The sequence below is a fragment of the Trichoderma gamsii genome (assembly GCF_001481775.2).
Source record: "Trichoderma gamsii strain T6085 chromosome Unknown Scaffold_39.2, whole genome shotgun sequence".
In the NCBI taxonomy this organism is placed as follows: Eukaryota; Fungi; Ascomycota; class Sordariomycetes; order Hypocreales; family Hypocreaceae; genus Trichoderma; species Trichoderma gamsii.
The window spans coordinates 236,565-262,158 of NW_020171376.1; the positions used below are offsets into that span (position 1 = coordinate 236,565).

Here is a 25,594-nt window from a genome sequence, read left to right on the forward strand (position 1 = left end):
CAATGCAGCAAATAGAGTAATGGGTATGTATGCGGATAAGGAGCAAAAAGTCGAGAAGAATCCAGATGATAGTAAATAATGGGCGATATCTATTTGTTGTTTTAATATTGCCTTTGTCAGCGTTATTGGCGTGTATGTTCATAAATTTGACTCATTCATCCTTCTTTTTTCTCGTCTGCTGTCACCCATGTGGGTGACCAGCCGATGTTACCTGTTGTACAATTCTTTTTTTTTTTTTTTGTTTCTTTTTTTTTTTTTTTGTTTCTTCTTTTTTTTTTGGTCACATGAGTCTCATTATTCAGATTCTCCATTGAGATGAATGCCTCAGCGACATTTTCAGTCGATATCGAAAAAGCTTTCCTCGGGATGAGGCATGCGCAAGTTGACAAGTCTCATCACCTTGCCATCCATCTTCCATACGGCCTTCTCGCAGAAGCGCCATAGCAGAAGAATGGACATTGTAATGACAACTTGGGCGACACTCAACCCGATGATGAGAGACTTAAGTCCGCCTTCTTTGCAAATGATATGGGGGACAGCCAAGACAAAGGCACCAGCAACGAGGTTTCGTAGGATGATAACCCACGAGTGCATATCACCTATGCTTCGCTGTGCCGTAGCCATGCTGGAGGCAGTGAAGGATGCAGATCGAGCCAGCAGCGGGCGGGCGGCAGCTTCCAGAGCATACGCTCCAGCCGCGAGCAATCCAAGTTGAAGCGATAAGACGGGAAGATTTAGATCATGAGCTGCTTCAGGCTCAAACAATACGGAGTGGTTCTGATCATATGATGATGTTGGCCAAGTCATAAAGCTGTTCACATGCAAACCAAATGAAGTCATGCCAATGATAGCCAGAAGCGCGCCGCCAGCTAAAGTCAGGTTACTAACGCACGAGCAGAACTTCTGGTTTGTCGAGCGGTAGAAACAGATACCTGCAACGACGAAGATTGCTAGTAGCCAGGGCCCTGTCAGGAGGGTCCCAACACTGCTGGGATGAAGGCTAATAGGTGATGATGAGAATAGCAGGGATAGAGAAGCAATCAAACCCCACAAGGCACAATGCGGCAATGCAGTGATAATGAAAACAAGAGTGGTGGTGGGAGCAGCAAGAGCCCGTGGCGATTGGATGCAGATGGAAACACTCTTTTCGGTCTCATACGACCAAATTCTCATCTCCTTAACGTAGTCAAGCATAGAGTCTTTGCTAAGCTCAAGTTGAACTGGCTGAGGCTCCCAAGGGAATGTGTAAATAAATATAGGAGTTGTCGCAATAGCGGCCCGAGCACGATCAAATGCTGTCTCAGGTGCAGTCAGAGCCATTAGTGGAATGGCAATAGCAAAAAATGCGCTTATTATGCGATATTGAGCAGTAAAAGATCCGACTTGATAAGAGACAACGCCACCCAAGAGTGGGGATGCCCATGTTGCTGAAATCGTGACGATGCTATGCAGAGTCGTGCGGATATTTCTCTCGTGTTCCTATTCCAGTTGTAATCAGTAGATGTTCTCACAAGGACAGTGGGTTGAAGCGGACATACGTAGAAGGTATCCTGGATACTCTCCAACAGTAAAACGTCGAAAGCACCCCAGCCGAATCCTTGCAGTACCCTAGCGCCCATACAAGAACCGTAGCTGGAATCAGCCGTCATATTCCAGAGGCATCCAGCAAAGATCAAGATCGAGGAAGCCAGATACACTGGTCGCTTTCCGACCAATTTCGCAACTACCGAGCTGATAGACCCAGTAAGGGCCGAAACCATCAAGGGCACAGCCGTCAAAGCGGCGACCCAGGTATAAGAGACAATATAATGGACAGCCACAACCTCATTGCTCGCAATAAGGGCAGTTTTCATTGCGCCTATTAAACAAGCCATGAAGAGCAGCGACGCCAAGTTCAATTCTTTTTTCCATTGTGGCCAGTTCTAGCAAATCGAGGTATGAGCCTTCGAGTCCTGGTCCCTGTAGATTTGGGTAACTTACCAGCGGATCTTGCGGATCATCGCTCGGCTGAGGCACCAGTTCAACATGGGAAAATTTTCCGCTTCCATATTTCGTCGGTTTATAGGGGCGCCAGGATATTGAAGTGAGCGAAGGCTTCTTGGTCGAGCCCGTCATAGGTCTAGGACTTCCTCTGAAAGTTGTTGATCGTGATTTCGTAGATTTTATAGATTTGGTAGATCTTGTAGACGAAGGAGATGTGGGAAGAGGTGGTAAGGGGACTGAGGGCGGCATAGATGGCAGATCGAGCGCCTTGAGTGCAGATCTGAGAGAGTGAACAGACTGTGGACGCCTCAAGGAGCCTCCAGGCTTGGAACTGCTTTGCTCCATCGCGAATTAAAATTTCCTGTGGCAAATTCAATGAGGTATTGTTATATCTCGAGTTGTTTGCTAGTAGTTGTAAGTGAGCGTCTTGGTTGGAAGAGATACCGGCTCATCTACTTGGTGCCGGGCTGGCGAGATTGCCTTGAATGTGCTTCTTTGTGTAAAACGAGTGTATATCTATATGGTGGTGCAAGAGGAGGGGACTCAACGCGACATCGGGACATGACAGCCCCGAGAGCACGGCTCTGGTGTCACTACTTGTATAATAGATGTACGCTCTAAACGCGAGCAGAAAAGAAGTGGGCGGCCAGTCGGAAGTGGAGGCAGGGGGGGAGCGTGATGGCACAAAGCCACCCACCGTTCGGTGAGGCTGCCTTGCATGGGTCTAGTTGACGGCCTGTGGATCTGGCATACGCATAGATACGAGCAGAGAAGTATCGCCAGGGGAGATGAGGGCATCATAAGACAAGAGAAGAGACACAACAAACGGTAGCATGGGTTGGTGAACACTGAAAGGGATGAAGCCCGTGGAAGCCACAGATTTATTCTCCTTCTAGAGTGAATGCTAATCGTAACTACCGGTGAAGTGGCAGCAGAGTAGGTGCTAATGCTGCAGTCATCATTTCATGGCCGGAAGATGGCTCAGCATCCCCGGGACTCCGGAAGCGCACAGATCATGGCGGCTGTGGCTGTTCTATGGACAGGGTACAAGCTGAGCAAGGCCGACATACGCCATGACGACGACGACAACGGTCGGTCCTGATCCTTGGCAGCGCCGCTGATAACTGTAAGCCAGACGCGTCGACCAATTGCCTCATCGTTGGACCTTGCATGTGCTTCTCCCTTGCTGACCAGACGTGGATCTGCTTTCATGTACGGTACAAAGGACGAGTGCTGTCGATCTCATGGCTGGGCTGAACAGGGTTGTAGCATGGCAGCGCGTTTCAGTTTCTGCAGGAGAGAAGAATAACAGAACCGTTTGCCACAGGGAGGCAGAGAGAGGGAAATCGATCTTTGAAGCAGATCAGACTCAGTTGAAGATGTCCTAGTATTTCTTTCTTCTCTTTTCTGCCTCCCTGTGTCTTAGGCTCGGGACAGGGACAGGTTGGTGAGACATATTTTTGGAGACGTCGTCTGCAGAGAAAAACAGGTTAGCAGGTAGTAATACTGCCACTCCTAGTACGAGCACTCGTACCGCGCACGGTTGAGGGAGAGATGGAAATGCTGGTCCGAAGTGGACCAGATCTGGAGGGATGGATGAAAGAGGCTGAAGCCGGGCCAGCTATGCTTGGGAAGAAAGTCCTAGTACCTGAAGCTACGGCCTGATGCGTACTAGCACCCGTTGTGATTGGGTGCGCGGACACGGGCTGAACAGTGGAGTCTTCCGGGCGAAGCCTTTTGGGGGCCTTCCAGGGAGACCAGGGGGTCTTTAGGGGGCAGCGGCACTGGAGCCCGAGAGGTTGGCAGCTATTATGGGGGCGGTAAAAACCTGCGGCCTCGTCCTCGAGACAAAACAACATCTTTGGACCCAGTGTGATCTTGCTTGCATTGTACCGCTACCGACGTATCCGTGCTACCGAGGCAACTCAAGCCATCACTGCCAAGAATTTAGATTGATGTACAGTCAGTAAAGATGTCTGGTCCGTACAAATACCCATCACCCAATGTGAGCAGATGTGGTATACGTACACGCGTTGGTGCCTTTCCGGGGTGGCTGCAGAGGGTTTGCGAAGAGTAAAATATGGACTTTACAAGATGAGTAGAAACAAACAAAGAGGTAATCTCATCGCAAAAGACCAAAAGTGATACACTCAACACTGCGCTACTAGTCCTTTGCATCAGCAAATCCTACGTACTTCGGATAATCCACCGCTTTTGATGGCTACCACTCCGGCTATGGTGAAATAGTGAAATAGAGTCGGGTAGCTTCGGAGTCCCCATCTCTCTTGACCATCATCCCGAGTCATAGAATTGCTGAGAGCCCAGCCACTATTCCTTGGCAGATGCGTGCCGTCTCTCACCGATTACTTGGTGAAGTTTGTATCTGTTGTGTGGCTTGCATATCGACCAGGCTCAGAGCGCCCAACCCTGTGATAAGACCACAAATTTGCTCACGCTGACGTCTAACAGGGGAATAATTCGAGTGGTAGTAGACAACAATTGGAGTCTTTGCTTTGCCTTGTGGAGACTACTAGTATTGGAAGTGTTGCAGCTACCATCATCTTCAAAGTCTCCTCAACCGTGCGGGTAGCTATAGATCGGGCCCCTTTACTCAATCTAGGACGATGCGTATCAACATTGGCGTTCTCAACAACTCTACTGCGCCAATCAGCGACTGACATAAATGCACGTACAAATCACAGCACACTTTTTAAGCGCCCTGATATTTGGAATAACCGGCTCTGTATCGTATCAACAATGATGTCGCACGCAGGTGTATATGTCTCAGTAGGGTTGCCTGGAAGAGATGCCAAGTGCTAACCTGTAGGACACCACCTCCTGCACGAAAACATCAATCACACAAGAACCCAGAAAGAAAAAAATTCCGAACATACGTAGAAGAAGCAAAAAAAAAAAAAGCTGTCCACCTGAGCGTCTTTGTTTCCAAGCTAATGCATGGCAACCTTGCACCATCACCCGCATCTCCAATATCACATCTCGGTGAATATGCCGTGTCACCCCTCCCAGCGGCGCAATTCCAAAAGCTGGGAGAAGGCAGCATTGGCTGGTGACAGATTTGGGAATCGATCTCCACTTCCAAGACTCTCTTGTGGTTGAAAATTTTCTTATTCGTCCTCGTTCAGTGGCTCTCTGAGACATGCAGAGAGGCTCAGCTTCGTCACCGCCAGATCAACGGCTTGGCTTACACGATCGTTTACGTCTATGGTTTCCCACTACCCAATAAGAGAAGTAGTAGCTACTACGAAGGATTAGTACCAGTACCAGCACTACAATTTCTTCTTCTTTTTTCTTCATCTTCTCCCTTCTTCAAAAAATTAACTCATTACGTAGCCATCGTGCTCACCACCATAAGCCATACGAGATTTCTTGCAGGGCACGGGCTGCCGCGTCTGAATCCTACTAACATGTACCTTGCAGACAGCAAAATCCCCCTTGCCGCTGGGTCTCTCTGTCCACCCTCCTGTTTAATCTGTATTCCCACATCTCTCTCAATGTTATGATTCACGTTTGTTTTGCCGCGACTGCGTGTTTACATTGACTTTTACCGCGTTCTATGGGCTATACTGCCGGCGAATATATAGTACTCTAGTGGGTATCCACGTTGTGCGTGCTTAGGTACATGTAGTGTTAGTCAGGGGCTTTAAAGTCTGAGGTGCTATTGTTCCTAGCAATTCAAATTAGGTAGGCGAGAAATCAAGTATTTCTTAAAGAAAATCAAGCTGCTATTGAGAACTGCGATCTTCATAAACTAGTCATGCTCCATAGCAACGGTGGCATCAGAGATCGCGATGCTCAACTTTTTCCTCCCCATCCAAGGTCAAGACAATGTACCGCCCTTAGACATTCAGCTTGCATCTGAGATGTCTAGCAAGAATACTAAGACATGTCGACAACAGGTTTTGCCGTTCAAATTTTGTTTACTTTGATCCTTGTGAAGATTCTTTCCTTCTTTTTTGTGGCTCAAATTGCTTTGTTTTGGTTACTGCCACGGGAATATGTATCAAGCAATCAAGTGAGTGTCAGCCATTTCAAAGTTAACATGTCAAAAATACATCCTATTCCAACACCTAACAACGCCGTAACATATAGCACTTGCCCTTTACACTCAGAGAATCGTAAAAGGAGCAATAATAACGTCTTTTCCAGAATGCGCCACATGCTGCACATCCGCTTCGTCCATCGCGAGCAGCAGCGTGCTCGTCCGCACAACCAGTTCTATTCATCATTCAAAGTCAGCATACAAAATCAAGCCAGAGGTGATTTCCACAAGAACATTGCTACTACCAACCTTCATAAGTCAGATTGTAAAACATGGGTGGCTCATCTTCCCAGATCGTTCCCCTTGCCTCTGGCCCTGGCGTCACCCTGAATCGAATCCCAACGTTCTTTGTTGTGTCGACCCATAGGATGTTTTCATCTTCTGATGAAAACAAACCAGCCGCCGAGATGGAGGCTTCTGTTACGGCGGAGGGGGAGGAAGAGGACGCCCCGGATTCACCATGAGTGGATGAGTGGCCGGGCAACATGCTGGCCAGCCACTCTCTAAACACGCGAATGACGCCGTCGCTGAAGTTGACGTGTCGTGTAAAGAGGCCCGGCCGAGAGCCGTGGACAACGACATTTGCCACCGCGCACAGTTGAGAGAAGCGCTCCCCTTCGTCCAAGTAGACTTCCTGATGGGCCGTATCCTCTACTTCTTCGTCGTCAGCGGCAATCTGCAGCTGCGTGCTCCCTCCCATCGTTTCCACGGACCACCCGTAGCGGAATCTCCTGCGTCTGTTGGTTTCTAATACAACCGGCCGAAAGCACGAGTATATCCTGCGCAGGTCCACAAAGCTGGGGTCCCGCTCGTCGATGGAGGGTCCATCGCAGGTGGCATTGCCGAGATACTGACAGCGCAGGTAGGGCGTGGATATTTTGGCACTTGGGTGGTAGCATTCGAGGATGACGCCGTGGTTTGACCGTGAGGGCGAAGCGACAAGTCGTCGGTATAGAATCTTGGTAGCTATAGAGCAGAAGCGGTGATTCACGGTGACGACTGGGAGGAGCTCTTTGGTGCTGAAACCGCCCAGTATACTAGCTAGCAGCTGTAGTTGTGATGTACGTATCAGCTATTCAAGTCTGCATACGACTGAAAGTTAATTGGCCATTCTTACTTCGCTGGGAAGATTCTTGATGGGAGAAACCGTGTCCGCCATGGTTGTTAGATGTCGTTCGATCGTAAAGCCACTATAATAGGACAGTACAGACGAATATCGCAGCTTCGAGTCGTCGCCTGCTTTTGCAGCGATGGTAGACCAGGCAAGATTCCAATCACCAAGAACAAAGGACGAGATGATCCAACATTGACAGATCAAAGGCTTATCAGCGGACCGACCCCGAACAGACCGACATATGGCGATAGCCTCGATGGGCGATCGCGTCACTGCCATTAGTGCGATAAGAATCGCTCCATAGTAATCCGCCTCTGTGGCCCGCTTCCCCGGGATGGCGGTTGCTAGCAGCGCGGAGATGATTCGCTGGTTGCGACGCTTGACATGAGATGGGCGGTCGATGTTGGAGGCGACATCGGAGAGTGGGGGTTCTGTTTGGGTGGCAGTGAGATGGCGAGAATCTGTAAAAATACGCTGCTTCTCGGAAAAGAATTATATTGTTTTTCTTTTTTTTCGCCGTTTTACAAACATTGTTTTATGAGATTGCAATGGAAGTCATCAAGTAGAATACCCTCACTTAGAGGTGGGCAGCAACGGGAACCTTGGATCAAAACTACCGTCACTGAATGTATTCGCCACCACTACTCCGAGCTACCCTAGTAGTAGTTTATAAGAGCAAAAAACTCACTATTTCAGGCGTACATGTCAAAATATTAAAAGAAATTGAATTGAGTTATTGCGTATATATGCTTCTCATTTTATCATGTATGATACCATGAGCATCCGGCTATCTGCTTCATTGTTTGCGCTTTCATCTCATCTGCTTCTCCTCGGCAATCGCTTCACCTTGCTCAGATCATTCCGCCCTCAAACGATGCATTTCAGGCTGCAGGTGTATCTTCAATAACGTTAATATCAGAAGTCTGGCCTTCAATTTTTTTCTCTTGGCTTCTCGTTCGCTTTTTGTGTTTGTGCTCCGGCCTTTCCCCTCTTCACCGGGCTCACCCACTCCATAATCGCATCGGGAATGGCATTAAGACAAGCAAATATGACCGGTATGAGAAACACGCGTCGAATAGCATTATTGTATGCTGTCAAAATAGCAGTGAGATCCTGCGGAAACTTTGCCTCTATAACCTGTCGGAGATTTGAAGCGCCGATGTTGATGATATCCCGTGGGTCAATCTCGGGCACCAGCGTCCGAAGCTGCGAGACGAGTTGGGTTTGAAAGATATTCTCAGCGACCGATAGGAAGATTGTACCTGCAAGTGTTTGAGTAAAGATTAGTGCCGAGGTAGATAGAGCAATGTCGGGGCCTTTAAAGACTGTTTGGGCCACCATGAGAGGCTGCTGGGCGCCGATGCCGATGCCGATGCCCGTGATGATTAGAGACGAAACCCTGTAGCAGAAATTAGAAGATGAAAATGTAGTCAAAAAGCCACCGACAGACATAACTGACCAAAGGCCGGTTCTCGTGTGAAGATCAAATGTATAAATGAGGCCAGCTCCCACCGAAGAAAGGATGGTGGACATGATCATGTTGGGAACAAAGTACCCAATTCGAGTTGTCTAATGAATCTGTAAGTTAGATCTGCATAAGCTGAAATGTAGTTGCGCATATTTACCAGAAAGCCTGAAGCTATGACAGCTAATGATAGACCAGCGCTCATTGTAAGAAAGTAAATGCCCGATTTATAAGCTGATACCCCCTTGACAGACTGGAACCAGATCGGAATATAGTAATTGATAACAAAGAAGGCAGTAAATAAGCAAAACATGAACATCATTCCAGCCATCATGGATCGTTGTTTAATAATGTGGAGTGGGAGTGTGGCCTTTATGCCCTCCTTAAACTGAATGTACAGCCAAATGACGAAAAGGATAGCAAAGAGGACGAGAAGAAGAATGATTCTCCAAGAGTTCCAAGGATACTGACTACCGCCCCATTGAAGGGCCAGTAGAAGACAGATCACCCAAGGAATTAGAATTAGTGTACCGATGAGATCGAATCTGTCGAGAAATCCCTTCAACGTGCCTTTAGACTTGCGATTGGGATCGGAGGGGATCTTGACAAGGAAGAGAATCGTGAAGAAAGTGACGGCTCCTAGAGGGAGATTAATCCAGAAGCACCATCCTAATTGATGGAGGTTAGCTTTATAACTGAGATGCAGGGATCTTGTTCAAATGCATATAGTACTTACTCCAAGTCACCTTGTCCGTAAAGACACCTCCAAGTGTAGGCGAAGTGATCTGCGCGATACCAACAGAACCGCCCATGGCACCCGTATATTTCGGACGCTTATGTAACGGCAAGCATCTCGAAAGAATCTAGTAGACTCATATTGATTAGAATGACTGGCATGTAGAATGGAAGACGCCCCTAGACACGGACTAAGAAACTCACAACAAGTGCCCCAGATACAATCCCAGCACCTCCTATTCCAGCCACTGCTCTGCCCACGATTAAAGCTACAGAAGTCGGCGCCGTGGCACATACAACCGATCCGACTTCGAATATGAGAAGCGCGCTGAGAAATACCCAATTGATGTGGAATTTGGCGTAGAGTTTGCCAAAGAAGAGCTGGAAGCAGCAGTTTGTTAGGAGATATGCGGAGCCGTACCAGCCCACATCGTCGAGAGAGTTGAAGTCGCTCGTGATTTTGGGAATGGCAGTAGCAACGATGGTGCGATCCTATGGGGGGTGAACACTTGTAAATAGATATGAATAAAAAAGGGGCCAAGATGGAGTTGAGAGAGCGTACAAGTCCAACACAAAGGGCAGCGAGAAAGAGACCGACAAAGACGATGGCCAAACTAACACCGCCTGGAAAGTCGACGGCAGGAGGCTTTGGAGCGATATCAGGTTTCTTTTCAGCATCTTTGTTAGGCGTTTGTTTGGATTCGTTGGCAATTTGACGACTTGCTGCAGGAGAGCCTGCATTGATACCACTAATAGATATCTGTTTAGCTGAAGGACGCTTCTTGAGATTGAGGAATTCGCACTCTTTAGACTGTTCCATGGCCGATCCCATCTGTATGTCAAAGCAATAGAATTTCCGTTGGATGCGAAAACAGGATATAGTAGTATAGGAAGAGATTGAATGGAACATCTAATATGTAACTGATGCATATTACCTTCCAGAATACTGTTATGTTATTTTCACCATGCTGCGATGCCATAATGTAACGCTATAAGGCTCCGGATGGTCTTGAAGACGAGGGCCTCCCGGGCTCCGGATGTGAAAATAAGAGCCGGCGCCGGTACTGTGTAGTCGGACTCATTCTAAATGTGGTACAGGAGTATTATCTATCTTCACCTCCATAGAAGCAGTGACAACTTTTGATCAAACAATCATTTCCGTATCATCACTTGCATCCACCATCGATCTTTCAGTCTCTCTTCAGGGCTAGCATTGCTAGTTGCGCCCCTCTTGGCATGGTGGACGAGCCCCTCTCCCCTCACCACTTGTCTCTTGTGTCTTGTGTATCTCTCACTAAATATTTCTAGGCAGACAGAGTTCTAAAGAAAAAAGAGATTTAAACTACATCAAACTAGCGTCGCAACCTAATCTTTATCCAGACGCCAAGTCTTGTCTTATTGGTGTATCTCCTTAGTGTGAGCTCTTGCATCGCCGACTGACTCACCCGGCAAAACCACAGTATCGTGAAAAGCTTTCGGTATTGCCTAGCCGCACTTATATGATCTTCATCTGCCCACAAAGTGAAAAAACCTTTTATTACTCTTTTCATCGCTTTGGGGATTTCAGATTTTCATCATCGTAGAGAAAAAAGAACTAGATAGAAAATTGACTAGATAGATCGAACAATGTCAGCCCCTCATCTCCGCCACGAAGCTCTCTCTCTCTGGGAAACCAACGCCCCGCTCTGGAACTCAGGCATTGGCGAGCACGGCAATAAATACTGGAAACGCCTCCAAGAGCCCTCCCTCCGACGCCTCCTCGGTCCCAGCCTCAGCAAACCGGGCTGCGCTGCCCTGGAGCTGGCGACGGGAAACGGCCTTTGCGCGCGCTGGCTCGCAGACAATGGCGCCGCGAGCGTCATCGCTACGGACGGCACTTTCAACATGTTGGAAGAGGCCAAAAGCTTTCTAGATGCAGAAAGGGCCGGCAAGATTAGCTTTCGGAAGCTGGACGTGACGGATGCGAATGACTTTGTGCCCCTCGTGGAAAAAGCGGCAGAGGTGATACTTTAAAGTCTTCGTTTGCTTGCTTGCCAATCTTCTTCCCTTCCACGTGTAGTGTTTATCAACTCGAAACATTCACTAACCGCCATTGTTCGAAATGACCAAACAGATTGGCGGTTTCGACATTGTCCTCATGAACATGGCTATTATGGATGTCGCCACTCTTGATCCCCTCGCAGATGCATTGCTAAAGCTGCTCAAGAAAGATGGCGTGTAAGTGCCTCAAATATCCATCAAATTTTCCTTCTAATGCTGCTACGAGCACATGGATGACTTCCTTGCATGCTGAACTTTGTAGCTTCGTTGCCACCCTCCTCCATCCAGCCTTCTTCACCTCTACCCATTCACGCAACCTCGACATCAAAATCAATCCTCGCACAGGCGATCAGGAAATCCTTCTTAGCAAAGTCGTGCACGAATACTTACACGTCGAACCTTGCAAAGGCGTTTTCGTTGTTGGGCAAGAAACGCCGCAGGTAGGTTGAAGCCTTGTGATAAACCACACTCAGCTCAAAAATGAAGATGATATTATGAGCATCTAGCTGATGGTGACAGTTTTACTTTCACCGTCCTTTGCATGAGCTTTTCGGCGTCTTTTTCCAAAGGGGCTTGGTCATGGACGCTCTTGAGGAGCCGAGTTTCACTAAGGAAGACGTCGTTCCTGAAAGACTGTACGCGACGGCAAATTTTACGCAGTTTCCAGCTTTGATGACATTTCGATGCAAAAAGATGTTCTAAGTCAGTTGCGAGAGACTAGATATCTGCCGGCGGGAGGCATTGGGCCCATCATATCGTGTATGGATCTTTGGAATCTACATAAAATAAAAGAATCCCTAGAATCGTTGAAAAGATGGCAGTGAGCAACTCTGTAATTTCCAAAATGCGTGACGTAGATTAGCAGAACATGTTAGATAGGTCTAGGCATTGCAATCAACTATATATGGTTCCTAGACTTAAGATCTAAGCTGCTCCATATGATCTTTGTGACAATACTACAGGTAAGAATCTAATTTGATAGGCCGCCGTAGATAGCTGCCACCCGCGTGAGGGTTGGCAAAAAAAAATATTACGAAAGGCCTATTACCAATCATCAACTTATAAATAGGTGTGTTGAAATCTCCAAGCAATTTTGACGTACTAAAAAGCGCTTACTGGTAAATAAGAGGAAAATCCCCAGAAATTTAACATGGTTTGGTCTAAAGCCCGACGAGATCTGGATCTGGATCTAAGCAGCTGGTGGGTCGACCAGCATTCGCAGCTTCTAGCACTTTTAGTGTGGAGGGGCAGCATGGATATTTTCAACCTCGCTCGTTCATTAGCTGCGTTGGACTTGTACTTGTCCATTGCCATTTGCCCGCTGCTGAACACGCAAAATGGCCCTGCCTCTGCCCTTAGGCCTGGTGCCTTCGGAGGTGGCGTTTCTGTGCGAAATGGAGCTCGTCACGGTCGTTCCACGACAGCGGCTCGAGAGCATTGAGCTCCTCTCGGTAGGGCTGCTCTGTCCAGCCCCAATTACAATTGCTTGGTTCTTCTCTCTCTAACAGCTGTCATGATCCTCAGGGCTCGACTCCCAGACTCCGTCCGCCTCATCGAGCTGATCTGCCCTTCTGGCTTGCCATCCTCCTCAAGAAGCAGCGACGCGCCAACATCGTGCCCCCTGCATGGCTCCATCCCGAATCCCTTCGCGAAATCGTCGCATACGAGACCGCTGTCGACGTCAAGGATTGGGCTCCCCCTCCGCCGCCGCCTGTCCGAGCCGATGGCAGAGGCAATTCTACAAGACTCAACCCCTACGGAGACGACGTGATACTGTCGCCGCCGTTTCTGCCGTCTTGCACTTCCTCAGCTCCGGCCGGAGCACTGCCCTACCATTGGTTCGAATTCGCCGAGATGCTCCTCGCACATGCTAGCGACGATATTCCATCCGCTTCTGAAGTCCGCTCCCTCTTACGAGATCTACAAGAAGCCCGAGCTGCCAAGATGAGATCCAAAGTCACACATCCTGAGAGCCACGGCGAAGGCGTTACGAGTCTGCGAGGTGTTGGAGCCATGGAGCTGGCTGAGAGCAGGGGGTTTGTCACTGGAGTGGCCGAGGGCATTCGCAAAATCGGTGCAAGCACTGAAACCATGCGCCGTGAAGAGGAAGAGGAGAATGGCCAGGATATGGATGACGATCTAAGCGACGACGACATGGGACTTTAAGCGCAGCAGATCCGATAATGACAGCCATCAACAAGCACAGCGAGAAGAAGGGAGCCGTGGTAGAAATCATGGTCGCCTCTCTTCCCAAGCTGCTACGACTAATGAATCCAAAGCTATACGACGTCGAAAAATGCGGATATTTCTACCGATAAGACGCGATGCGGGTTCTGACTCTTTTCCCGAAAACACCAAAGATATGATACCCAATACCCAGCCGAAATAGACCCACAAAGAGTCGAAAACACCGGGATCCCAAGTTCTGCAAGCTCCACTCGCGATTACTCCAAGTATTTCCAACTACCGCTCATCATGGTCGAGAATTTGCACTTTGGCGGCCTCTGAGTGCCGCACTGGGTGGCGCACATGGAACATCTTCCTATTTGCCGCTGTGCTGGATCATTTTCAATTTCTGCACACTAGCCGCGAGCTTTTTCGACGATGGTTGGATTCTCTCACTCTCGCAAGAAGATACGTCAAAAATCTCGTAAGGAAACGGCTGATGTTCCTCATCGCTATCATGAGCCGAAGTCGACGCGGTTGTCGTAGGTTTGGAACCGTACTTCTCAGGTCTGTCTTCGATACTTGTGGCCATGCTATCATCCAGACACCAATTCTTCTCATCCCAGCCCTGCGGCTCGCTACCAGCGCGCCATCGTCTGCGACCGCGGCATGGCTCTTCCTTAGAAGGCAGCTCTCCAGCCCTTGGAGTTTCTGATACTTTCAAGCTGGGTGAGGCGACCGCTGGAGCGGCATTTTTGGTGCCAGATTTTCGGACCTTCGCTTTAGACTTTTCGGCCTTAACGTTCGATTTTTGGACCTTGTCGTCGGCTTCACATCGGCGCCTTTTAAAATCGACGTCGGCGTCAAGTTTCGACTGAAACTGCCTCTTCTTGGCGGTACTCGGCGCGGTAACTTCGGCAAGGCTGAGCATACTTTTTGATGTGAAAATTCTGTTCTAAGCTGCACGATATTTAGTTTGGGAGCGCGTAAAGAATCTTTATGTTCATTTGACGTACAAGAAATGGAGCGCGAGAACAGAGATGAGAAATGGATATTGTTTTGGATACAAAGAAGCTTGGGCACTTTGTCTTGGCGGCCCTTTCCTTTGATACCTTTTGGGTGGGCAGCTTAATTCTGTTAAAGAGGGAGGATTGTTCGATTGAGCGAAAGAAAAAGGGACTGAACCCGACTGCTGTTCGCAAGTGCCACCTGGGTACAAACGGAATTTTCCAAGTTCTTACTACACAATGCAACAAGCGACTTTGGGCTTGGGCCATCTACACAAATGACTTGGTGGGCTTCTCTTCAAAGTTTAAAATAATCCTGTATCAAAGCCTCCTTTCGACGCAGTGTAGGTTTTACGATGAACAGTGGGGACATTACTGCTATAATCTTCAGCATTGATACTAATGTTATTTTGGACCCAATGCCTGAGTTTAATATTGAGGAGTAGACTCTTGCGATTAGAGACGTAAATAGTAGATAGCCCGGCCAAGATTCCGTTTGTTTATTCGATTCAACCGTTCTATTTACCGTGCAAAGATGATTCTGTCTCTTTGATAGCTTGCTATTGCACCACCTTTTGCTAACACCTGTTACTATCCACGGATCATACGGCAACTCACATATACGATTTTCTTCCACCAGTAATCTGCTATATACACCGGCCCGGCCACACTTATTCAATCTACAAGTCATACACCCAACGAACTCCTAAGCGGCACTATCAGCCATGAATTGTTCTATTCAACAAGTCTTTTACCCAATGGGGGGACCGACGGCCTGTTTCTTCTACAGCCAGCCAGTCAGTGAGCCAGTCGACGATTATATGACTGGCGTCGAAATCTGCTGTGATCTTCTCGACAGACTGTGTCTAATCTACGTGGGGCACTCATACGATGCTGAAAGATTCGATTCCGCAGCTTTTATCACGGAAATGGCAGCTCCTATGCCATGGCTACAGGTGGATGAGATGGATGAGACGGGTGATGAAGACGGCGAGGAGGATGTATACATCATCGATGCCGAAGATGAAATGGATATCGTATATGAGACGGACGGGGCCAATTTTTTCGATATGGGCTACTCAGAAGCAATGGATATCGTCAAAGTGGGCGATTTGGACGAGCTGGGCGATGTGGAAATGGTCATAGACAGCTGACTCAAAATACTAGTATCGAGCAAATCATTGTTTGGTAGCCAGCGAATACCACGTGTCCATTATGCTTTACAAGCAACCAGAAGCTTGAACGTGCATATTATACGCTGCATCGTATCTTGTAATTACAGTGCTATGAAACCATATTTTTGTTTGTTTTGTTTACTGCGCTGTGTATGAAGTCCAGAGCAACAACATGAAGCTTCAAGAATAGGTACGTACCTTTCATAGAGTTGTGGCTCAAGCCACTGCAGTCACATGACTCATCATGTACCAAACTCTCCAGCTCCGATAAGCTGTCCTTATCGCACTAGCTTCAGCCCCCCAAAAGTGGCCAGCTTGGACGCGATATCAGATCGTCACTCGCTTCAATACCGTCACTCGCTCGCTTCCGCCTCATCCACTCCTTGAAATTTGCAAATGACCTACTCCGCCGCCCTTTGAAACGGTCGATTCTCAGCCTTTGCATCTACTCTCCATCCTACATTCTCCACTTTGCCGAAACCAAAAAAAAAAAAAAACACAAAAGAGGGAGAGTCAAACCGCAATAACGCCAAAGCCAAAAGAGAGGGACACACCGAGCGAAAACACCAGGTAGCGTACCGCCAAGATGTTCTTCCTGGGCAATCTCGTCTACGTGCTCTGCCTCTTCACAAACGCCCTCGCTATTCTCTCCGACGACCGCTTCCTCGCGCGCATCGGCCTATCACCGACTACCTTCGATCCCGCATTTGGCCCTGGCGCCGACTCAAACAGCGTCAAGGCCAAACTCGTTGCTCTGATTGCTAGTGTGCGCATGGTTATGAGACGTACGTCCCTCCACTTGTCCTGACTCTTACTTCTTGTTCTTTCTGTACCTATACATGTACATACTTGTATACACTACCAATGGCGGATACTTGCGCCAAAACCTGGAGGCCACGCAGAGCTTCGAAGCTAACACTTTCTATAGCGCCACTGATCATAGTCAATACGCTCATCATCCTCTACGAGCTGGTCCTAGGCTAGATACAAAGAACAAGAACAAAGCTAGAAGTTTCTATTCCCAGCATCGCAATACATTTCGTTTCCAGCGATTTCCCACTGTACAATTACGACCCGACCACAGAATCAATCACATGTGAAAAAAACTGTGTTCACTTCTCCCCCATGAAGGCACCCTGGAAATACAGCGCAATACAGGAGTGATGCCATGGGATTTTTGGCGCGCGTTATCTGTTGGATCTGATGTTTTTTTTGGAGGATAACTTGTTCAGTCTAGAGATAAATTTGAGATGGATGGAATGCCTCAAAGCAATGTCTGGCTCGATTGTAACGCAGCATCTTTCGGGCATCAAAATGCGCAAGCCACACCATATTGACAACGCTGAAATTATACGGCTTCCACACAAGCTATAGTATGGATCGTGAAGCTCAATATTGGCTTGGGGAGGCAGATATTGAAGTAGCCATGTGTAGTCATCTGTGCGCATCATGATGAGAAAATACAACTATAAAGTCAAATCAAGGCCAACAATAGGTAGCATGCCTATCCAGTCAGATAGACTATGCTGAAGTAGAACTAATATTCAACTGTCCAAGTAATGAGACTATGCCTGGTAGTTGGCCCCTGAATTTCAGACGTTTTCAGGAAAAGTTCTTGCCGTCCAAGAAGATTGATTTAAGTTTTTTTCTCGATGCAGCGCCACTTCACTCTCCTCCCTGCTGTAGCTCTTGTAGTCTAGACTTCGAATCATATTTACACAGCATGAGCGTGAAAATACACGATTCGCCACAATGAATTACGACAGAAACTCTTGTTGTTCCCCTACCAGCCACTTGCTTCAATACTAGTGACACCCATTTCTAGGCTGTGAGAGTTATGTGGGTTTCTGGGATGATCACCCCAACGCACATATAGAAAAGAAGGTTTATCGTGGTCCACGATATTTGTGTCGATTTTGCGCCATGTTAATCTGGCATGTTTTTAATAAGCATGTGATATTGCTCACCGTATCAGAGATGCTTTTGCAAGGCGAAAAAAGATCGTAATTCGATCCTTATACAACAGCTTGAACTGCTCCGGATGTCGACCCATGGAAGTCACCCAAGAAGTACAGTGGCCATAGGAAGGCTTGAGAAGAGACAACGTAATCATATCCACAGACGTCCAGGGAACAAGGAAATCTTTAAAAGAACCAAGGAATGTATGTATAGCCCCTCTAAACCCTCCCTCTAAACCCCCACTATCTATTCGAAGTAATCCAGAAGAAATGAATGACCAATATCATATACGTGTAGTCATATAGTATATCCAAGAAGGAGAAGGAAAAGTCACCGGTAAGTATGCATCATGAAAGATGAGAGGTCCTGTTTAACCCAAACCTCTGCAGCCCGTTCTCTCAAACCACGTTTATCTGCACTCAGCAAATCTCCCACAGGGGCCGCGGCAGCTGTACGAGAGGAGGAACCGCCTTCTGCAAACGCGGTGCTTGCTTAAGGCCAACGTACACGACTCGTTGGGCATTGGCCAAAGTAACTGACCTGGACGTGAGGCCGTAATAATCTGCAACGGCATGCGCAAGCCATCGCCTAAATGGAAGCAAGCATTCGGTCAGCTTTGGACGCATACGCTATATAGCCAAAAAGGGGGGGCGGGGGGGTTTCAACTAACTTGAAAGCAGCAGTCTCCAAATCATCGCCAAACGAATCGAAGAGCAGTCCAGAGTCAACAGTTTCTTGTGACACCTCACGATGCGCCATCCTGTACTGCGCCGCAGCCGCCGCAGCCCTCTTCTGCTGCATGTCTCTCATCCTGCCATTCCGACCCACAAACACAATCTCCTCATCATCAGAGTCCATCTCTTCCGCCGCGCTGTCTAGATCCTCATCGCGGCCATTGTCAGCCTGTCGCTGTTGCTCCTCGGCCCGTCGCCTCTGCCGTTCGTTGGCCATGTATTGCCGCATTGGTTCCTCGAGCGCCTTGACCCACGTTCGAATGACCGGACTGCGCTTGGTCGACTCTCGCAGGTCGCGCGGCACCTCCCCTATGCCAAGGCCGGTGGCGCTGCCGGCCTTGAGCTGCTGCTTCTTGCGAGCGGCCTGCAGCTTGGCCGTCTTGTCTTGGATGCGCTGACGGACGCCGTGGTCCCAGAACTGGGCGAGCTGATAGGGGACTCGGTGAATGGGATGCGTGGGATGGACTTCCCAGTCGATGGGTTCAGGCGGCTGGACGTTGGGGACGTCCACGAGGCGATCTGCATCGACTTCATCATCAGCAACCTGTGCATGGAATGCCTTGAAACTTGAGGCTTAGCAGGGCAGTGGCTTAATGTATACCATTCTCCCATCGCCGACGCTGCCGGCTACCTTCTTTGCCCTTGAGGACGGCTTCCCTGCGCTTCTGGCTGTCTCGCGCAGAGGGCGGTCGACGGAGAGGCGTCACAAGAGCGGCCTCTGCCGAAGAGGTCACGATCGTGACCTGCTGGCGGCTGATTGAGCGCTTGGAGGGCGTGGCGAGGGCATCGAGGGGAATCGTCAGAGGAGATCCGGTGCCACGAGCGATGGGTGAGACGCTGAGCGATTGGAGCGCGGAGATGGTCCAGGCTTCGATGTCGATGGCGGAGTTGGGTGCTGCGGTGGCAGGGAAGATGTTGGCCGTCGCCTGGCTGGGAGGCGGCGATTCAGGAGGCGGCGGGACAGCGCTGTATATGGCCATGGTGGTGGTTGATGATATTGACGGTACTGGTGACTCTTTGCTCGCACGGGATGGAGATGGACGGTCGGGAGACGGTGCGGAGCCTGCTGTTTCGAAGACGAGTCTGTCCGTCTCTGTTGGAGCTGCACCTTGGCTGTTCGATTAGGGGGAAGATGGAGGCTCGGATCCCAGCTTGAGCTGACGTTGCTGCCGATGTACGCAATACTCGTATCAGTCACGCCGACTCTCCCCGTCTTATCAAGCCCAAGGCTGATGCCGCCATCGCGTCCCTCCTGACACAGTGCGGTTCCATCCCCCATCTTCAGCCAATCATATCCCAAGCGCAAGCCATGAGGGGAGGTTTACAGGCCCGTACAGAGGATTTCTCGCGCATAATTCGCGCGTAAAGTGGCAGTTTTGGAAACGGAGACAATTGCAATTGACACTGTACGTTTGCCCACAGACGCATGCTCTTGTCTCACAGCTTAAACACATATATAACCCGCTGACAGCGGCTGTATTAATCTTTCTTTAACCATCGCTCGAAGGTGTACACTCCTCAATCGACCAGGAGAGAACCGAGAACCCCCGCCATGTACATTTCTAAGCCGAATCAATTATTGAATTACCATGATTAAGGCATTAGCAGGCGCCTCAATTTACACAGAGATGTAGTAGATGTAGTTAGGAGGTAATAGAATAAAATATGCCGTACGCTTGGCTTGGCAACTTCAAACCGCTGATCCCGCATCTTTCTCTTATTGAACGACCTTGTTGATATTTATACCTATTAATATGATCTGAGGATGTTGAAATGCCACCAAACCCTGCACTTCTCTTAGTCACTGTTTCCACCGCGGTTTACAAGCTCGTGGAATGTGTCAGAGTCGAAACCAGCGCCTACCAAAATCCGTCTCACCGTCTTTCCCAGAAATGCTTCACATTCACAAAATGACACTTCGTAGTTGCATCTAACGCTGACTGTAGCCCACTTAGGCTTTGCGTTGACTCCAAATCCAGATGTTCGGTTTCCTTAAAACCCAAAGACAATGGCATAGAAAGCGGGGGACCTTTCCTGGTATCGCTCGTCTAGGGATGCCAGATGATGCCTCTGATTAAGAGGCAAAATTGTTGTTGAGGCGACAAATTGATATTAGTTGTATGCGGATGCCAGATGGTACCTTTAGTTGAAAAAGCAAAAGTTACTGTTGAAGCGACAGGCGGACTAACAGAGCGTAACTCCTCGTGGTGACTATAAATCAAGATGATCGATTTCCTTGAAAGTTAAATACAATGGCATGGACAGCGGGAGACTCTTCCTTGTACTAGTCGTACACGAAATTCTAGATGATGCCTTTGGTAAAAAAAAAAAAAAAAAAAAAAAACTGCTGTTAAAGCAATAACCCAAAACGCCTGTGTATAAGACGTATATCCTCCGTTTGCGGAATGAAAGAGCGCATGATTGATTTCCTTGAAATCGATCATGATAGCATGGGCAGCTGAATATTTTCCCTGTTACTCGTCGTATATGGATGCCAGTTGGTGCCGTTGGTTGTAAGTTGCCGCTCAACCGATAGACTAAGAGACCAGTGTTTGAAACCTGTGCCTTTGGCTTGCGAACTGATAGAGCCCATATCAAGAGCCATTTCGCCATAGTTCCGGCGTACAACAACCATTGAAGCGAGTATACCAGTCCCGTTGCCACGAATTCTGTAGTGTTCACGATGGGTGAGCCAGCTGATCAATATCAACGTGCCGATAACACTTGGAAATCGCAACGTTAATATAAAACCCCACAGGCGCCGCTGACGAGGATATCGTGTGGCTACTGCTGCTCATAATTGCTCAATGACTGTAAGCGAAAAAAAGAGAGAAAAAAAACACTGTAAATCTCCGACCTCAACCCAGCGGTCAAAGAGTCTCGTGCGTTGGGTCGTGATCGACAGTTGTTCTATGATGGAGGATTTCTTCCTCTTACAGGGAATCAGCAAGGGCTTTAATGCCTAGCTCAAGGCCGTTTTCATTGCTCCAGAGTTGCCTAGACAGGAGTTGATGTCTAGATGATATGTTCTTGTAGTGGCTCCTAGACCCAATCCAGCGTCTATCAGTGATTGTTTGCCCTAAATTCGTTATTGCCACGTCCGTGGCGTCTTGTGGGCATTTGTGGAATGCGTCGAAACCAGCGTCTACCAGCAATCGCCCACCCCAGATGTTGTGCATCCCAGCGCAATAAATTTCCGTGCCGTCCGGCAATTCGCCTCGTAGACCTGCTAAACCCAGACAGAATTCAAAGTCTAGGTGATGACCCCGCCTCCGTCGTCGGCGTGGTTGCCTGTGACTTCATTATGGTGCTCTGTCCTGTTCATTTCTTCTTGGGGAGCGGGCTGTGGCCTTGCGCTCTCTGTAGGGAGTTTGTCTTGGCCGTTTCTGCTTATCAAGAGCTGTGAGATATTCATATTTAGTATGTATACTGGATGTTGATTCGTGTTGTGGTTGAAGGATGTAGGTCTTGGGCTTATGGTTTTGCTGTGGGAATTATAAGAGAGGGTAGATATATATTCATGTCATCATACGTCGGCTGTTAGGGTTTCTGTTCGGGTGTCCACCTTATGTTGGCAGCTGGCCGTATTTTTTCTTATACCAGTCATACAGAAGTTTCGCTGCCTTATATCCCAGCTGCTGTGCGCGGAGCTATTTTGCATTTGCAATGTGAGAAATCGCGAAGCAAGCGATAAGCGAAAACTCCGGGATATAGGACTTCAATCGTGTTTCCATCAATTGGGCGGGCGAATTTCAGGAGCCAAATTAAAAGCGTTCCCATGTCGCACCTTCTGGTCTCCCGCGCTCTCACTCATTATTGATACCTAAGACTGTGATCTAACCATATTGAAGCATCTCCAGTTTATGTACTCTTGATTATCGCATCCACGGCAGCGCCCACATTCTCGTACTGGGTGTCGAGATCGGAACCGCCGCTCACTACCTGTAACAATCGACTACTCCAGATATTCGGCTTCACAACACAGAACCACTTGGCATGGTCCGCTTCTACCACGTCATCCAACTCTTGCCGTAACGATTCCAACCCTTGTGTGATGTCCAAGTCAATGTTTTGAACCTCCCAAAAGTCCAGAACAGTGGCTCCAAGTTGAACGGCAGGGTTTTTGAGAACGGTGTTTCTCGGACGTACGTTGACAAAAGCGATAGATGGCGTGCCTATTTTACGAATCATCCAGCTCATATCGCAACCATTTCAAACCTTATGCGACGTCGAATCAACGTTTTGAACCACCCCTCCCTCCTGGTCCAGAACAATAGCTTTCAAGCGAACGACAGGGTTTTAAAGCATGTTATATTCTTGAATGTATGGTGAAAAAAAAAAAAAAACAAGCTAGGTGGCGCCTCTATTTGATATAGCAAAACCCACGGCCCGAATGATAAACAAAGACTCCTGGTCATGGGAGTTCAGTCCTTGGGTTCCCAGCTGGAGGAAACATAATTTGCGGGAGCAGCAACAGCGTCTTTAAAATTGTCCCAACGTACATGGACCATTCAAGCGAGTATGCTAATGCGGTTGCCACAGATATGATCCATATCGCCGAGTGAATGGGTGAAAGACGCCGACTCCGGGATCTAGGACCCCAGTTTTGATTTTGCCAATTGAACTGGGCAGTAGCTGCGTCCCAGCATATAGCGACTATTCCTAAGATACACAATAGCAACAAGGTAATAACAACTGGGAAACGCAGGGCGCTGATGAGATTCCAGAAGCGTCGTTGGCTGATGATCAACTTGAGGCTGACGACAGTGGCATAGGCATCGGTCGCAGTTTTTGGGATCAACCTCAGCGGCCATCTAGGCCGGAGTGCACTGAAAATAACCAGGACACAGCCCGGAACAAAAGCCGGTGCCTAGGCCACTTGTTCCGGGGTGTAAAACTTTGTCGAATGTCCGGTACGTGATGTCCAGTCTCAGGATCACGTCCAACCGGTGCACCGAGAATGACCAAGACGCAGCCCGAAAAAGTTAAGAGCCCAAGCCCGCCAGAGTACCATTTTGCTTGGTCCGCTCCTACCATATCATCCAGCTCATGTCGTAGCGTTTTTAAACCTTGTGCGATGTGTTGGTTCAAGGGACGTCTGTGAAATTGCCATCATCAGGACAATGGCAGGAATCTCCGTCCAAACATGTTCACAACTCCAAGCGCAGTGAGTTCTTGCGAAACGTTGACGGTGTATCCATTTAACGTTGCAAATTCTTCGGCCATGGCTACCTGCGAGACTGCCATGATGAGAACAACAGCAGGTATCTCTGTGGCAAGATCTTCCAAGGCGTCAATCTGGCGAGGCAATGATGGAGCGTGTGCGCGAATGAACCCTGCGTAGAAACAACTTCGTTAGTAGCTGAAGGAGGCATGAGATGTATTATAGACATATCGGATTCAATCGGTCCCACTATTTGGAACGGGCCTCCGTATATGTAGTCTTCATGACGATTTAACCAACTGGTTGATAACGAAATGTCAATGACGATTGGAAACCGTAGTGTCGACACAAAATTCCAGAGGCGCCGCTGTGCAGGAGACCGCGTAGTCAATAATGTACACAATAGCGCAATGATTGAAAGGGGAAAAAACACTGCCGGTTGTTTTGACTGTTGAGATAGACTGGGTTGCGAGAAACAAAAAAGCAGGCCTGAAAATACCGAGATCACCACGTCTTTGGACCCGACATACAGCTAATATAGTATCAAGCCCGCGAAGGTGGAATACAGTCCATGCATCGGGGACATTTGGGACATCATCCCAAACGAAATTGATTGTGGAACGATAACAAGGCTCAGAGCGACTCCGGCAGCTGCATCTTCCCGAATCTTGAACCAATTGTACGACAACAGCCAAAGTAGTAGGGGTCCGCGAACATTGAATAAAGACCATGCATGGGTGAGATGTCACCACGCATCCAGCAAAGGTATCGCGGTCGAAACCTGCCTCTATCAGTGACCCAGAAATCAGACACATTGACACAAATCTAGCCCACCCGACCCCCTTTCCCTAAAGCATCTAGCTCACGACGTAGCTCGCATAGTCCCTGAGGCGGTGCACAAAGACGCGGAAATGTGAGACCCGCAAAGATCGAGTAAGCCCCGCGTGGGTGATATATGTAGGAGATGATTCCGAATGCAATGGATTGAGGAATTACCAAGACAAGGCCCTACAGGATTGCACCAAGCCAGATTTGTCAGTCGTCCGATTCATGACATCGACAGTCAAGATTTTGAAGCAAGCTTCAGCCATTGAGAGTATGGTCGAAGAGCTGAATGAGCCCATGGTCAGGTAGCCTCCAACACAAGGGCCAAAGAGATTGACAACTCCCTTGGTAACGAGCTCTTGCGAGTTGTTGGTGGTGTATCTATTCGACAAAGCCAGTTTCTGGATTATGGCTGCCTGAGAGACTGCTATCATCAGGACAATAGGAGGAATTTGCGTCCAAAAACGACTGATTTCAAGTCTTCGAGGTAACCAAGACCAATCCTGCTAGAAACGCCAGAGTCTGGGCTATTTCCTCTGGCGTGTAGTATCCGAGGCCTGAAAAATCGGTGACGCGGCGCATGACATCTACCGTAAGCAGCGACGAGATTCCGGTTGCCTTGACAGTTGAGTTAGACCGGGTGGCGAAACTAAAAAAGCAGGCCCGAACATACCGGGATTACCATGTCTTGAGAATGATGAATGGGCTTAGGACACAATCCCGCATCCAGCTCTTGACGGAAGTCTGCTGAGAAGGCATGGTGGATGTTGATCAACAAGAAGTGATGGATATTGATTAAAACAAGAACAAGAGAGAGATGTATGCTGAATGTAAAGAAGAGAATGAAAGATGATGGATGTTGAAAAAAAAAAGGGAAAGGTTGGGGGGACAGGGCAATATATAGTGAAAAAGACTGGGTCAAAACACCATGACGAGTCGCGACACGTCAACTTTTATTCTGCCTTTGCGATAGGCAGAACTAGGTTTGTTGTTACGTTGCTTGCTGGTAACAAATACTTGGAACTTTTACTTTGAGATTGCGCGGCTAAAGGGAAAATACCGTACATAGCAAGTCGGGCCACAAGCCCTGGAAGTAAACTTTCTACCTGCACGTCAACTCGATATAACCGAGCGTAAGATATGACATTGATCTACGTATCTATCTCC

General features: G+C 48.4%; 11 protein-coding genes across 11 annotated transcripts; 4 read left to right on the plus strand and 7 right to left on the minus strand.

The window, feature by feature from the left end:
- Positions 1–336: 336 nt before the first annotated feature.
- TGAM01_v208822 (major facilitator superfamily transporter) lies at positions 337–2,328 on the minus strand (the record flags this gene model as incomplete). The annotated part of the gene is made up of 3 exons (XM_018800776.1): positions 337–1,479; positions 1,539–1,922; positions 1,981–2,328. 3 exons carry the CDS (start codon positions 2,326–2,328, stop codon positions 337–339), a joined length of 1,875 nt encoding a protein of 624 aa, XP_018666241.1.
- A 3,781-nt stretch (positions 2,329–6,109) lies between these two features.
- Positions 6,110–7,586, minus strand: TGAM01_v208823 (hypothetical protein; the record flags this gene model as incomplete). The annotated part of the gene is made up of 3 exons (XM_024550416.1): positions 6,110–6,219; positions 6,293–7,091; positions 7,161–7,586. Coding segments are annotated over 3 exons (1,335 nt in total), but the record flags the coding sequence as incomplete, so codon positions are not given.
- A 501-nt stretch (positions 7,587–8,087) lies between these two features.
- Positions 8,088–10,177, minus strand: TGAM01_v208824 (MFS transporter; the record flags this gene model as incomplete). Its single annotated transcript, XM_018800775.1, has 5 exons — positions 8,088–8,726; positions 8,783–9,291; positions 9,359–9,485; positions 9,562–9,849; positions 9,920–10,177. 5 exons carry the CDS (start codon positions 10,175–10,177, stop codon positions 8,088–8,090), a joined length of 1,821 nt encoding a protein of 606 aa, XP_018666240.1.
- An 806-nt stretch (positions 10,178–10,983) lies between these two features.
- On the plus strand, positions 10,984–12,099 carry TGAM01_v208825 (hypothetical protein; the record flags this gene model as incomplete). The annotated part of the gene is made up of 4 exons (XM_018800774.1): positions 10,984–11,358; positions 11,471–11,574; positions 11,660–11,837; positions 11,917–12,099. 4 exons carry the CDS (start codon positions 10,984–10,986, stop codon positions 12,097–12,099), a joined length of 840 nt encoding a protein of 279 aa, XP_018666239.1.
- Positions 12,100–12,734: 635 nt separating this feature from the next.
- Positions 12,735–13,563, plus strand: TGAM01_v208826 (DNA replication complex GINS protein PSF2; the record flags this gene model as incomplete). Its single annotated transcript, XM_018800773.1, has 2 exons — positions 12,735–12,848; positions 12,922–13,563. The coding sequence occupies 2 exons, from the start codon at positions 12,735–12,737 to the stop codon at positions 13,561–13,563; spliced, it is 756 nt and encodes a 251-aa protein (XP_018666238.1).
- Positions 13,564–13,939: 376 nt separating this feature from the next.
- On the minus strand, positions 13,940–14,494 carry TGAM01_v208827 (hypothetical protein; the record flags this gene model as incomplete). Its single annotated transcript, XM_018800772.1, has 1 exon — positions 13,940–14,494. The coding sequence occupies one exon, from the start codon at positions 14,492–14,494 to the stop codon at positions 13,940–13,942; it is 555 nt and encodes a 184-aa protein (XP_018666237.1).
- An 801-nt stretch (positions 14,495–15,295) lies between these two features.
- TGAM01_v208828 (hypothetical protein) lies at positions 15,296–15,724 on the plus strand (the record flags this gene model as incomplete). Its single annotated transcript, XM_018800771.1, has 1 exon — positions 15,296–15,724. The coding sequence occupies one exon, from the start codon at positions 15,296–15,298 to the stop codon at positions 15,722–15,724; it is 429 nt and encodes a 142-aa protein (XP_018666236.1).
- A 607-nt stretch (positions 15,725–16,331) lies between these two features.
- On the plus strand, positions 16,332–16,729 carry TGAM01_v208829 (hypothetical protein; the record flags this gene model as incomplete). Its single annotated transcript, XM_018800770.1, has 2 exons — positions 16,332–16,530; positions 16,674–16,729. 2 exons carry the CDS (start codon positions 16,332–16,334, stop codon positions 16,727–16,729), a joined length of 255 nt encoding a protein of 84 aa, XP_018666235.1.
- Positions 16,730–18,123: 1,394 nt separating this feature from the next.
- On the minus strand, positions 18,124–19,418 carry TGAM01_v208830 (hypothetical protein; the record flags this gene model as incomplete). The annotated part of the gene is made up of 3 exons (XM_024550417.1): positions 18,124–18,292; positions 18,375–18,966; positions 19,040–19,418. 3 exons carry the CDS (start codon positions 19,416–19,418, stop codon positions 18,124–18,126), a joined length of 1,140 nt encoding a protein of 379 aa, XP_024404845.1.
- Positions 19,419–23,919: 4,501 nt separating this feature from the next.
- Positions 23,920–24,333, minus strand: TGAM01_v208831 (hypothetical protein; the record flags this gene model as incomplete). Its single annotated transcript, XM_024550418.1, has 1 exon — positions 23,920–24,333. The coding sequence occupies one exon, from the start codon at positions 24,331–24,333 to the stop codon at positions 23,920–23,922; it is 414 nt and encodes a 137-aa protein (XP_024404846.1).
- A 568-nt stretch (positions 24,334–24,901) lies between these two features.
- On the minus strand, positions 24,902–25,310 carry TGAM01_v208832 (hypothetical protein; the record flags this gene model as incomplete). Its single annotated transcript, XM_024550419.1, has 2 exons — positions 24,902–25,045; positions 25,101–25,310. Coding segments are annotated over 2 exons (354 nt in total), but the record flags the coding sequence as incomplete, so codon positions are not given.
- Positions 25,311–25,594: the final 284 nt, after the last annotated feature.